This window comes from Calypte anna, chromosome 21 (genome assembly GCF_003957555.1).
Source record: "Calypte anna isolate BGI_N300 chromosome 21, bCalAnn1_v1.p, whole genome shotgun sequence".
Classification (NCBI taxonomy): Eukaryota; Metazoa; Chordata; class Aves; order Apodiformes; family Trochilidae; genus Calypte; species Calypte anna.
Window position 1 is genome coordinate 5,632,904 of NC_044266.1, and position 12,249 is coordinate 5,645,152.

The window sequence follows — 12,249 nt, forward strand, 5'->3', positions numbered from 1 at the left end:
TTTCCCCCCACAAAGGCTGTCTGCGTCACAGCAGTTTCTTCTCCCCTTGAAGCTCCTAGCAGGAGCTGAGCTAATTTGGTCTCAGTGGGAGTTATTGAGCTCCTTGATAAAAGAAACCACGCCTGGGGCTTGATTAAGGGATGCCCAAAGACTGAAGGGGCTGGGCTGACCCCAAAAATCAAGAAATGCCTGACAGATGTGTGCAGCAAAAGCACACAAGCCCACAGGTAATGTGTTTTCCTCAGATGAGGTGGCTCGGGGCAGGAGATAGTAAATTATTTCTTGGCCAGCACCCATCCCGTGCTGCTCTGGAGCACAGGCTGCTGGCAAGAGACAGCAGGGATCTGCATGCTCCACCAAATGCTGCCCACACAGGATCTGGAGGTGCTGCAGGCATGGAAAAAAAATAATTTTCAAGAGTCTGAGGGGCTGCGTGTGGAAGTTTTGTTGTTTTCTAGAATCAACTTCATTTAAACCATCCAAGGATTTTTTTGTTTTCTAACCTAAAGGCCCCGTTTTGTTCTCAGAAATTCCTTCACAGCTCTTCCTAGGCAGAGCAGAACTCATGTCTGAAACAGATCTTGCAATCAGTGTAATTGTTTGAATGTTAATGTAATTAAGCAATATTAAAAAAAAAAAAGTAATCATCTGGAAATAACAGCACAGCACAACAAGTACATATAGAAACAGCAGAATCCTAGAATGTCAGCTTGGAAGGGACCTCAGGGATCATCTGCTCCAACCCTTCTCATATTATTGTTGATGTGAGATGTCTCAGCACCCATTGAGCTGAGAATTCAAACTTCCCCAAGTGGGGGAATCCACCCCTTCCCCTGGGAGACCATTCCAAGCTCTGACTCTCCTCATGGGTAGAAGTTTTCCTCTTGTGTCCCATGGGAATCTCTCCAGGAGCACCTTGTGCCCATTGCCCCTTGGCTTCCCCAGGGGACTCCTTGTCCATAGGGAGTCTCCATCTGCTCTGTAGCCCCCTGGAAGGAGACTGAGGTGCTGGAGCAGGTCCAGAGAAGAGCAAGGAGGCTGTGAAGGGATCCAGCAGAATTGCTGTGAGGAAGGGCTGAGGGAGCTGGGGGTGTTGAGGCTGGAGAAGAGGAGGCTCAGGGGAGACCTCATCACTCTCTGCAACTCCCTGAAAGGAGGTTGGAGCCAGGGGGGGGTTGGGCTCTTTTCCCAGGCAACTCTCAGCAAGACAAGAGGGCAGGGTCTCAAGTTGTGCCAGGGGAGGTTTAGGTTGGAGATGAGAAAGAATTTCTTTCTGGAGAGGGTGATCAGGCATTGGAATGGGCTGCCCAGATGTCCCCCAAGTGGGGGAATCCACCCCTTCCCCTGGGAGACCATTCCAAGGCCTGACTCTCCTCATGGGGAAAAATTTTTCTCTTGTCACTGAACAAACCCCGAAAAAAAAAAAAGTTATGATGAGAAAGATGGGACTGGGAGCAGAACAAAGCTCTAAAACATGTTGAGCACGTGAGAAGGTGACTTGGAAGGGTGTTTTCCAGCCTGAGAGCTCACCATTCAGCCGGGGTCCTCCTCCATATCTCCTGTAGAAGAAGTCAGCCACGTACTCTGATATTCTTTTCATGATGGGGATTTTATCCGGGTGGAGTTTGCCATGGGCACACAGGCAGGCCGTGTTGTCTATAGGTTTGGGAGGAGTAGACTCATCCAGCCATTTCTGCAGCCATTCCAGAGAAATAAAGTCGTAGGGGGAACCTGGAAGGAGGTGTGGGGGGGAGAAAAACCCAGAGAGAGAAACAAGCCCGTACGTGTCAGCTCATGCTCGCTGCAGATGGTATTTTCTAGTTACTCTGATATTCAGTGGTTCTTTTAAAAATTAACAATTGCTGTTGATTAAACCCCCACTGTACAAGTTTTCAAACATCTGATACAGCTCCCCTCCTCCAAGTCTTATCTCACTGTCTTCAGAAGACAGGAGGCTCCATGATACCAAGCTCTGCAAGAAGGAGCAATCGTTTCGAGTTCAAGAGATGGATATAAACCAGCAGAGCCCTCTGAGCAGGAACAGGAGTGCTTTCAGCCTGCTAAACCTTCAGGGGCTTCTTGAGGAGCAGTCGAGGAAAGGAGAAGGTTTTCCTATCATCCATCAAGGGACAAATATAATACTTGATGATACATTATGCTCACACATGAAAGGCTCTTGCCAGACAACAGCAAGCTAAGGGGGGGGAAACTGAAAAAGAAAAGGCAACAACAGACAAGCTCAGTGCTCACCCTGAACCTTCAGCACCCAAATTTTCAGTGTTATTGTGCTATTCTCTTAAAACTCTAGGTGAGAAACACTCACCCATTTTTAAGATTTACACTGCAAACAGAAATGTGATCCCATTTTTCAGTGTGGTTTTTTTTCAGGCAGCTTTGCCCTTGTTTGCTGAAGGAGAAACACCTCACACAGAGCCAGGGTTCAGGAGTGGGTCAGCATCAGTGTGAGCAGTGAGACAGCTCTGGGAGAAATCCCTCCATCCTGAGCCCCAGAACTGATGTGGGATGACAGGGAAATCAGGAAGAAATGAAACCCTTTCTGCTGACTCAAGGAGAGCAGCTCTGAAACCGAGGGGAATCGTTACATTTATCCAAAGAACACAAATCCTCAGTGCTTCCTACAAAAAAAGCAACAGAGAAAACTCCAGTAAATTGCTTTGGCCTCCCAGCTTGGACTGGTTCTTTGCAAAGCCAGGCTTCAAACCCTCTCTCCTCTGCAGGATCCATCAGCACTGTTTTCATCTTATGCAATGCCATCAGAGATACCCAAGCTCTGACCTCCAGAGAATCGCGATGCTGTCAGAACTGGTTTGCTAGTTTGGGATGAAAGCTGCCTCCCCCAGAAAGTAGTTCTGGGTTGTTTGTGATTTTTTTTTTTCTGGGGCAGGCTACACAAAGCTGGCAGAAAAACGTGTCTGCACAGCTGCAGAGTGCTGAGCTCCTGCGGGATGGGGCTTGGGGTGGGATGGGACAACGTTGCCTCCAGCTGTTCCAGCGAGCAGCAGGCAGTGCGTGCCCTCAGCATCTTCAGATCGTGGCAGAGGAGCTTCACCTGCCCTGGTAAAAACTCATCTTGTTGAGCTTTATTCCCTTGTCATGTCAGAAATGTTGAAAGCAAACTGCTTTGCTTCTGCTAAGGGGGAGAGAAAACAGCCCGGAGTCACGCTGGCTGCTCCTTTTTCACTGTGACTCATGGTGGAATCAGACCTCCAGCACTACTTGGATTGAATGGTGACATTTTAACACCACTCAGCCTTGCAGGGACTCTGCAAGATGAGCTGTGACAGCCTCCTGGTTGTGAGTTAAGCTCCTGTTGTCTGCAAATCTGGGTTTCTCAACTGAAGAGGCAGATGTTTATGGGAGAGGAGGGGTCTGCTGTGCAGCTACTGGAACCTTGCTGCTGGTTCTGAGCATGAAGCAATGAACAGCAGAAGCTCAAGGATCAAACTGTCTGACAGGCTTCACTGTTAAATGCATTTTCAGGTCTTGAACTAAAAACTCCAAGAGATTTGTAAGAGATGTGCATAGTGAAGAGAAATTCCCCGTGCTGGATGGGGGGCAGCAAGAGCTCCTATGCTTGTTTGGAAGAGGATAGGAGAGAAAAACAAGGAAGGAAATAAAAAACCTTGTGCTCAGACATGCTGAGGCAAGAAGACACAAGGAGGAGAGGGAAAGGATTAACCCTAGCCAGCCATGGGAGGGGTTACAAAGCCCAGACATGAGGCTTGGAAGCCCTAGCAGGGATGAATTAAATGATTTTCTGCAGGAGATCAGGCAGCCTCCTGCCCCGTCACCTGCTGATTAATTCGGATCAACAGCTCCCCAGTGTGCTGTGAGTTGGCAATTTGAGACTGGCCACTTATTTCTTTTGCCTCAATGCTGCTAATGGCTGAGGAGAGGAGCTGCTCACTGGGCAGAAGAAACCAGTCACAACGCATGGAAGCACACAGGAGCCTGACTGCTGGGGAAGGAGCAAGAGGGAATGAGTGATGCCAGAGGCCATGAGAATAAGGAAAAAAAAAAAAAAAAGAAAAAGAGAAAAATAGGTTAAGGCAGAAAGGCAGAGGAGAGGGGAAGCAAATCCTGAGCATGCACACAGCAACAGACAGCGATCGCTTTCCTCTTCGAGAACTGCAGCCACTGCCTGCCAGCCAAGCCTGTGGGTCAGTGACAAAACATGACTAAACTTAACAAAAGTCTTAGGACAAAAAAACATGACCACAATTATCTTACAGACCAGCTTCAGCGGGTAACTTTTTGTAGAGCTCCTTCACCTCTTCGTGTTTGATTTTGCCCCTGGCCACGCTCTGCTTGCGCATCTCGGCCATTTCGTTGCACCACTCCTCAAACTTGCAATTATCCCTCTCCACCAGCTCCTGCAGAAAAGCTGTTGGGCAAGAAGAAAGGAAGGAAAAAAAAAAAAGCAGTCATTCCAAGAAAAAGAAAAAAAAAAAAAGCCAATTATGTTAATTACCCCCATGACAGGTTATCTGGGGATAACGAGCAAGCCTCAAAATTCCCCCTCCGAGCTCCCCACAACGGGGTCTTTCTGAAAGCCAAGGGCAGGGGTGTTGCTCTCTGCAATATTTAAGGGTTGTAGGTGATTAAATGCAAAAATCCTGCATGGTACAACAAGCAAACAATTTACCAGGGCTTGGGTGCTGAGTTAAGAGAAACTTCTGGCTTGCTAACCAGCCTGCACCGAGCCCTGGCAGCCAGCAGGGGTTTGGTGAGGCTGCAGGGCTGGAGCCCAGCAGGAGTTTCAATCCTTCCCTGCTCCTTCCTCTTGCTCCAACCATCCCTCTGCCTCCCACCCAGAGCAGCTCCTCGGTGCTGCCAAGGACCCAGCGATCCCAGGGGGGAGGTTTTTTCCCCCCCCATTTTGGATAAACCTGGAGCCTGTCCCGACGCGCAGCCCCCCACGGGCAGGCAGGATTTGGGTGCGAGGGGTCGAGCACATTGCAAAGCCCAAGAGCAAAAAAACTGCCCTCAGGGAATGGGAATTAAGCCAGGGAGATCCACGGGAAGGTGAGGGGGAATGGGAATTTTTGCTGTTGCTGATGGAAAAAACCCAAATAAACCAAAACTCAGCAGGGGAAAAAAAAAAAAAAAAAAAAGATAAAACACTTCCCTTGCAGAACTGGTGTAAGGCAGGGGAAAGCTCTGCTTATCTGAAGTTTTTTCCTATTTGACAATATTTTTGAAGAGCTAAAATATTTCCAGAAAGGTCAACACTTGTGTGGCCAGAAAAGACAGTACCCATGGTATTAAAAAACAACCAGCTTGACCCTCTTGAGGTCAGAGCCAAGTTACTTCTCTCCACTGTCCCGGAAAAGCCGCTTTTAACAGCATCAAAGGAAAATGCCTCAAATTTACAGTTGCATGAAACCACCCCACAACCACATGGCTCGACTGCTGCCCTTCGCTCCCTGTTCCCTGGCAGGAGGCCACGGGAAACAAAAGCAACCGTGGGGCTGTGCAGGAATTTGGAGCTGGGTGGAGAGGCTTTTGCCGAGCGATTGTTTCGGGCAGAGGGGTAGGAGGAAAGGGACTGCAAAGGCAAAGCTGAGGCAGGGATTGGTGTTCAGTCACTGAGCTGTGGGGTTCAGAGGGTGGGTTTTAGTCAGGGGGAGGGCTGAAAATGGTTTGGTGCTGTTATTAGGGGAAGGAAAAGCTGTGAGATTTAACCCCTCTGTATCCAAAGAGGTCTAAGTGGGACAGGCTACCTCTTTGCAAAAGAGGGAAGGAGGTGGCACACACCTCCATCCCTGTCAGCACCAGGGGCTTAATTAATATTGCCAATCAATAGCAGGCAAAGGAGAAGCATCATTAAATCCACAGGCCAAACCCAGAGGGATTTCTGCCACCCCCAGTAATTCTAAAGCACGACATGAACACGTTCATACAGAACTCCTGTGAAGGGCCTGGCTCCTCCTTATTTCCATGCCCTTTTTTCTGGGTACAGCAGAGATACAAGCACTGGCAGGAGAAACCTGACATCTGTCAGGATTATTTACCTCCAGCTGCTGGTGACATTTAACTACACTGCTCCCCTGCACCTTCAGGAACCTGAGAGGTTCCTGTGGGATCCTGGTTCCCAAAGCTCCTGTTGCTCTTCCTCACCCCTTCCCATCTCCTCTCTGCTAGGTAAAAGAGTGAGGTGTGAGCAGGAAGGGGGTGGGATCATCAGGTTAAGATTATTTAAGTGCTCAGAAAGCCCAAGGGTTTCACTGGTTGTGAATACCCCGTGCCTGGAGGTGTTGAAGGAGAGATTTAAAAGGACTTTGAGCAACCTGGGTTAGTGGGAAGTGTCCCTGCCCACACAGGGAGGTTGGAGCTGGATGATCTTTAAGGTTCCTTCGCACCCAAACCAGTCTGGGATTCGATGGTGGTGACAACAAGGGGCTACATGGTAACTTTAGGGGCTCAGGGACAGTGGTGACAAGGGGTTTTGAGGAAAACTCCAACTCCTGACCCACCTGGAGCATCCTGAGAGGAATAAGCCAGGAGAGTTGAAGCTCCCTTACCTGGTACTTCCACTGTCAGGGATTTCTCCCGGGTTTGCAGCCTGTACACCAGCATGTAGGCATTGCGGGAGCAGTGAGTCCCCTTCCCACACTTGGGTTTCCGAGTTTGGGATTTGGAAGGTTCTGCTGTGGGACAGGAGGCAAAAACCATCATCAGCACACACACAGAGGCACAGAAAAACACACAGACACACTCTGGTTTAACTGATTCTCCATTAACAGGACAAGTTTGCCACCTAGCCGGCATCCCTCGCCCCGCTGCGCTCTGCCAAGCCTCTTTCTGCCAAACTCTGGGCTTGGCACGAGGCAAAATTACATCCCAAAGGCAGCCCCAAATCCCATCCAGCATTTCTGGAGGTCTGGTAATTCAAAGGGACTAAAATTAGGAGCCTGTTCTGAACCACCCTTTTCCAAGAGCCTTTCTTCTCTCCCCAACTAAACCTCATCCAGCCAAAAGCAGCTCTTGCAAAAACAGTTTTTCTCCTCTCTGCCTCGTGCTCTGGGGGCCTGACATCAAGGAGCAGAGTCAGAGTCTCATGGGAGGAAAAAAATCTTATTTACAGGTGATGGAGTATGTGAAAAAACACAGGCAGCAATGCTTTTGGGGAGGAAACAGCCACCAAAACGCTGGTGTCAGAGCAGCTGGTGGTGGGATGGGAACTCGTGTTGCAAGAGTTATCATGTACAAGCTGCCAGGCAAGGAAAAAACACTGCTCTGCAGCTGCAGCTTCACAAATCAACCAGTTTTTTATTAAAAAAAAAAAAAAAAAAAAAAAAAAAAAAAAAAAAAAAAAAAAAAGCAACCTTCCATAGGCCAAAAGGAACATGGAACTCTAAAGAGAAGTGCCTGTCTTTCCCAAATTCTGGAAAAACATACCATCCAGGCAACTTCCCAGCCCCTTTTTATTTGCATTTTCTCCAAATATTTTGTAAATTGTTCCCATCTGCACTGCCAGCCTGGGGGGATTTCCCTCTCCCCAAGCAGACCTCTGTTCCACCTTGCCCACCCTCTCCTCGTTGTCTCCTGCACTGGAAACCCAGAAAAGCCTCAGTTTCATCAACACCAGACAAATACATTTTCTCCCAGCCTGCAGGGGCTCAGTCCTAAACATGTTTTGCTTTATCCTTCAGGCAGCCTCCTCTGCCAGCAAGCACCCAGACTGTGCTTAAGCATAAACCTTTACAAGACTGAGGCCACGGCACTTTATTTGCATCCTATTTTACTACACTGAGTAACTCAGGAGGTTGAAAAGCAAAGCTGGGGAGTTCTGAGTTCCTTTCAGGACTCATTTTTCTATCTTACACCACTAGATGTCCAGCCAGCTCCACAGTCCAGCTGCAAGGTTGTCAAACACCACCAAGATGACAAAGCTGCTCTGGTGGCAGCCAGGGATTGTGCTCACGGGGAGGAAATGCAAGAAGGTGTTTACTAGCTGGAGAGCTGAAAATAAAGTGGCCTCACACAAATGGGTTCAGGGAAGGAAGGAAGAGAGGCAGGAAAACACCCTGTGCCTGCTCCAGGGCATTCTCAAGTGGCTTTACACAAACTAAGGGAGCAAACACATCTGAGGGTGTCTTTGTTGCTGCTGAAGGCTGATTTGAAATAAGACAACGTTTCAGAGTCCAACCAAAGCAAAGCACAAGCATTCTGGTGGGCCAGTGTTTGTGGGAAGGGACTGCTTGCACTGTAAGTGAAATTTCTGGCATTATCTTTCCTGTTTCCTCATCATTCTGCACTAAGGAATTGGGAGCAATGCAAATCCCAGTGCTCCAAAAGCTAATTTAATGCTTAACTGGTTCTATAGATCAACTGAGGGCTGCAAACCCCAAGGTTCAGCCTCACAGAATCAAACAATCATAGAATCATCATGGTTGGAAAGGACCTTCAAGATAACTGAGTCCAACCATCAGACCTAACACCATCTTGACCACTAAATCATCTCCTGAAGCCCCCCATCTACACTATCCCCCAAGGATAGTGACTCCACCACCTCCCTGGGCAGGCTCTTCCAGTGCCTGACCACACAGCAATGAAATTAGGACTTCCTAATATCCAATCTGAACCTCTCCTGGTGCAACTTGAACCCATTACCTCCTGTCCTATCACTGGCCACTGGGGAGAAGCCAACAGCCACCTCACTACAGCCTCCTTTCAGGGAGCTGGAGAGGGCAATGAGGTCTCCCCTCAGCCTCCTCTTCTCCAGACTGAACACTCCCAGCTCCTTCAGCTTCTCCTTGTAAGACCTCAGCCTGAGCTCTCTAAAGAAACCCAGCCCTGGTCATTCAGCAGCACCATGACACAAGCTGGGCCGACAGCAGGAAAAAAAATAAATCAGAGAGCAAAGTCAAAGGTGCCAAGTCCAAAGGCACATTCAGCTCCAAAGCCAAGGCTAGGCTCAAGATTGTTTTATGGAGCTTCCAAAGTAGAACTAATCAGTGGAAATACACCCATGAAGTGTTAAGGAAAATGAAAGTAACCTCGTTATCTGCTCCTACACCTGGCTTTGCACGCCAGCTAAGGAAGCAGGGAGTCGCCTGTGTCACCCCGATAGGCACCCAAACTATCAGCACCTTATCTGGGGGAACCCATCAGGAGGGCTGTGTAAACACTCACTCAGGGCTGAAAGGGAGAAAATCTGGCTGCAATTAACAGCTCTGCCATTCCACACATTCCTCCTAGGCATGACAGCATGGGAAGAGAACTCTTCAGAGCAACAGGGGCCTCCAGGTACTCAGCCTCCTCTGTGTGTTTGGGGGTTTTTGGGGGTGGGTTTTTTTTTGATGAAAAGAGTGATTTTAAAAAGGCACTCACAACTTAAAGGTTTTACCTAGATCTTCCTCAATCCCCAGCTGCAGTTTCTTCCCCTCCATCTTTTCTATGTCTTCATCATTGAACTTGTACCACTCGCCCGTCTGCGGGTCCTTGACGTGGGCGATGTAGTGGCCGGAGTAGGCGCTGACGCCGCGGTGGATGAGGACAGCACTGAGCTCGTACACATAGACACCATCTGGAAGGGAAGGGGCAGATGGGCAGAGCTCTGGATCCAACAGGGCAAATCTTTTCTTTCCCAGCACTTTGTGTTTTCACAAGGGAGCTGGGGTTGTTCAGCCTGGAGAAGAGAAGGCTCAGGGGAGACCTCCTGGTGACCTTCCTGGATCTGAAGGGGCTAGAGGAAGGGTGGAGAGGGACTGTGTGCAAGGGGCTGGAGTGAGAGGACACTATCAGGTTTTAAATTAAAGTAGATTTAACTGGATGTTAGGAAAAAGTTCTGTACCAGGAGGGCAGTGGAACAATGGCACAGGGTGCCCAGGGAGGGGGTTGAGGCCTCATCCCTGGAGATGTTCAAGGTTGAGGCTTGAGGAGGCTCTGAGCACCCTGATCTGGGTGAGGGTGTCCCTGGGGTTGGGCTGGGTGACCTTTGGAGGTCACTTCCAACCCAAATCATTCTACAGTCCTATGACTCCACTTGAGGTTGCACCTCTCCAAGACCTTGTTTTCACAACCCCCCAGTAACAAGGCAGTTACTGGACGTGCAGGCTTCAAACAACTCTTGATGCAATTTTCCCTCAAAAAGGGGATCCAGAACAGATCTCTGCTCATCTGCTGAGGGGATTTAGGTAAAGTTAACAAATCACAATGCACCAAACTCACTTTTTTGTTCCATGAAAGGCTCCATGTCAAGCAGCTCAGAGAAACCAATGTAGGTGTTGAGCTTCTTCTTATGACCAGTTTGTCTGTGCAGAGGCAAAACTTGGGTTTAGGGACAGCACTCTAGTTCCCACCTCAAAAGAACCCCCCTTTGAAACCCAACCAGCATCCCTGGAGCAGCTCACACACCCACTCAGCCCTCAAGCTCTTGGATCAAGGCAGAAAGAGAAGAGCAGGTGACCCCTGGGTGCTCTCCAACAAGATCCTCACCTGTCAAACACAAAACGCATCAGCTGCAGGTTGAGGGTGCAGGGAAGGCTGAGCAGCCTGATCTTCCTGGTGGCATTCTGTTTACTCTGACAAGTTTCACAAAAATAACGATTGTCCCCTTCTAATTTTTCTTCCTGAGCAAGGAGGTGGATAAAAAAGAAAAGTCTTGAGAACAGGTTAACATGAAAAAAAAAAATAAAAAATCAACCAGTCCAAGCTGCTCGACAGCTGGAGAGCAAGAAACATGGAAGTTCTTTTAAAGATTTCAAAAAAGAATCTTCTGGTTGAAGGTGTGCACTAATAAATGTGATTTAATTACAGGCTGCTGTCATTTTAAGGAGCATTTTTGACTGAACTGAACCCTGTTCTCAGGTCACTGTCAGGTTTGCTCTCCACTCGACTGAATTAGTTTTGACTTGAGGGCTATGGAAAATAATTAAATTGCCCTTTTATGAGCTCACCAGGACTGAGTTAATGTAAAGCCATGTTTTAGCCTGGCAACTACACTCCTCTTGTGCTCAGGCAAACAAACATCCCACTCTCAGAGCCACCAAAGTAGATCCAAAGGCCTGAGGAGAACTCCAGCTGCCCTCCAGGAGGTCACAGGGCTGTTTCTTCCAGAGGAGGAGCAGACAAACTCCAAGTTCACCCTTTGGGGCCTGGAATGCATGTACCCAAACCAGTCCTTTTTCAGAGCAGAGCAACCGGTTTGCTGAGCCCATCAGCTGCCCCAACAGCTCTGGTGTGGAGTCACATTTCATGTTTGTTCTGCCCTAAATATTTTTCAGTTGAATTCCACACCTCAAACCTTTTTATCATGCCGGATCTTAAGAGCCAGGCAAAACTTCAAGTGGAATTAAGAGCACTTGCAGCTGTTCCTGCAGCTATTCCCAGCCCTCCCTAATATTTTTGAGAGCAAGTTTCAGAGCAGGGGATGTCTCCTGTTACTGTGCAAACGAGCACTGATGGAGAGCACACATCCTTCTCCCAGTGCTATCCAGGACCAGGCACGCCAGGAGGTTTTGTCACACTTCAGGGACTTTTTCCCCCATTTTGCTGCAAAAGCATTTTGACTCAACATGCAGTTTGCAAATGGTTTTTAAAGCTGTAACATCCACACCTGCTACAGTTAAAGCCACCACTTCCTCCCTGACTTTCCCAATCTTCATTTTCTAGTTCCACAGGACAAAAAAAAACCCAAACACATTTTTCCTTTGGCAGGCATCTCCCTGAGATAACCGAGTGGCTTCGCTCTGATACCAACACCTCAGAGGCTGTTAAGTGGAAGGAAGGAATTCAAGCACCTTGCTAAGAATAGCAGGACTCAGAAAACCAAGTTCATACCTTCAGAAATTCTGTTATGCAGTCTGTCAGCTGCTTGTGTCCTTGGATGTTTAACTCCAGCTCGTAAAATTTAGACAGGAGTTTGGACTCCCTGCCACACTGGTTGCATCTGGGAGGAAGAAAAAAATACAAGACAAAACCATGAAGTCAGTTCACTGCTCCAGCCAGGAGTAAACTATTCCCTTCAACTATAAAACCAGGAGAAAATGTTGTTTTAAGTGAGAATTAGCCTGGTTTGCACCTCTACACCACCAACACTCTGCAGGAAGGTGGTAACCTTCTCCACAGGGAGAAGCAGGAGCACCTGCTTACAACTCACACCATTTGATATCATTTTTGAGGTGAAACCCACAGCCTGGCAACTGCAGAAATGAAAATATGACAGCCAAGGCTGCAGGACTTTGGTTTCCATTAACTTGTTGCGGGTTTAATTGGTTAAGT

The 12,249-nt window shown here is 48.3% G+C and overlaps 1 protein-coding gene across 7 annotated transcripts in view; it reads right to left on the reverse strand.

Moving 5' to 3' along the window:
• Window positions 1-12,249, reverse strand: part of USP48 (ubiquitin specific peptidase 48) — a 34,115-nt gene that overhangs the window by 15,362 nt on the left and 6,504 nt on the right. For 5 of the 7 annotated variants that reach the window (XR_003988452.1, XM_030463490.1, XM_030463486.1 and 2 more), the window contains 7 exons: window positions 11,809-11,917; window positions 10,465-10,598; window positions 10,198-10,280; window positions 9,374-9,553; window positions 6,546-6,671; window positions 4,256-4,405; window positions 1,531-1,731 (listed from right to left, as the gene is read on the reverse strand). Coding sequence is in view for 6 of the 7 variants with exons in the window: in XM_030463490.1 (XP_030319350.1) it covers window positions 1,531-1,731; window positions 4,256-4,405; window positions 6,546-6,671; window positions 9,374-9,553; window positions 10,198-10,280; window positions 10,465-10,598; window positions 11,809-11,917 (983 nt within the window). In the remaining variant the exon portion in view is untranslated. The remainder of the gene's footprint in view (window positions 1-1,530; window positions 1,732-4,255; window positions 4,406-6,545; window positions 6,672-9,373; window positions 9,554-10,197; window positions 10,281-10,464; window positions 10,599-11,808; window positions 11,918-12,249) is intronic. The other 2 variants (XM_030463487.1, XM_030463489.1) reach the window with 1 other exon arrangement.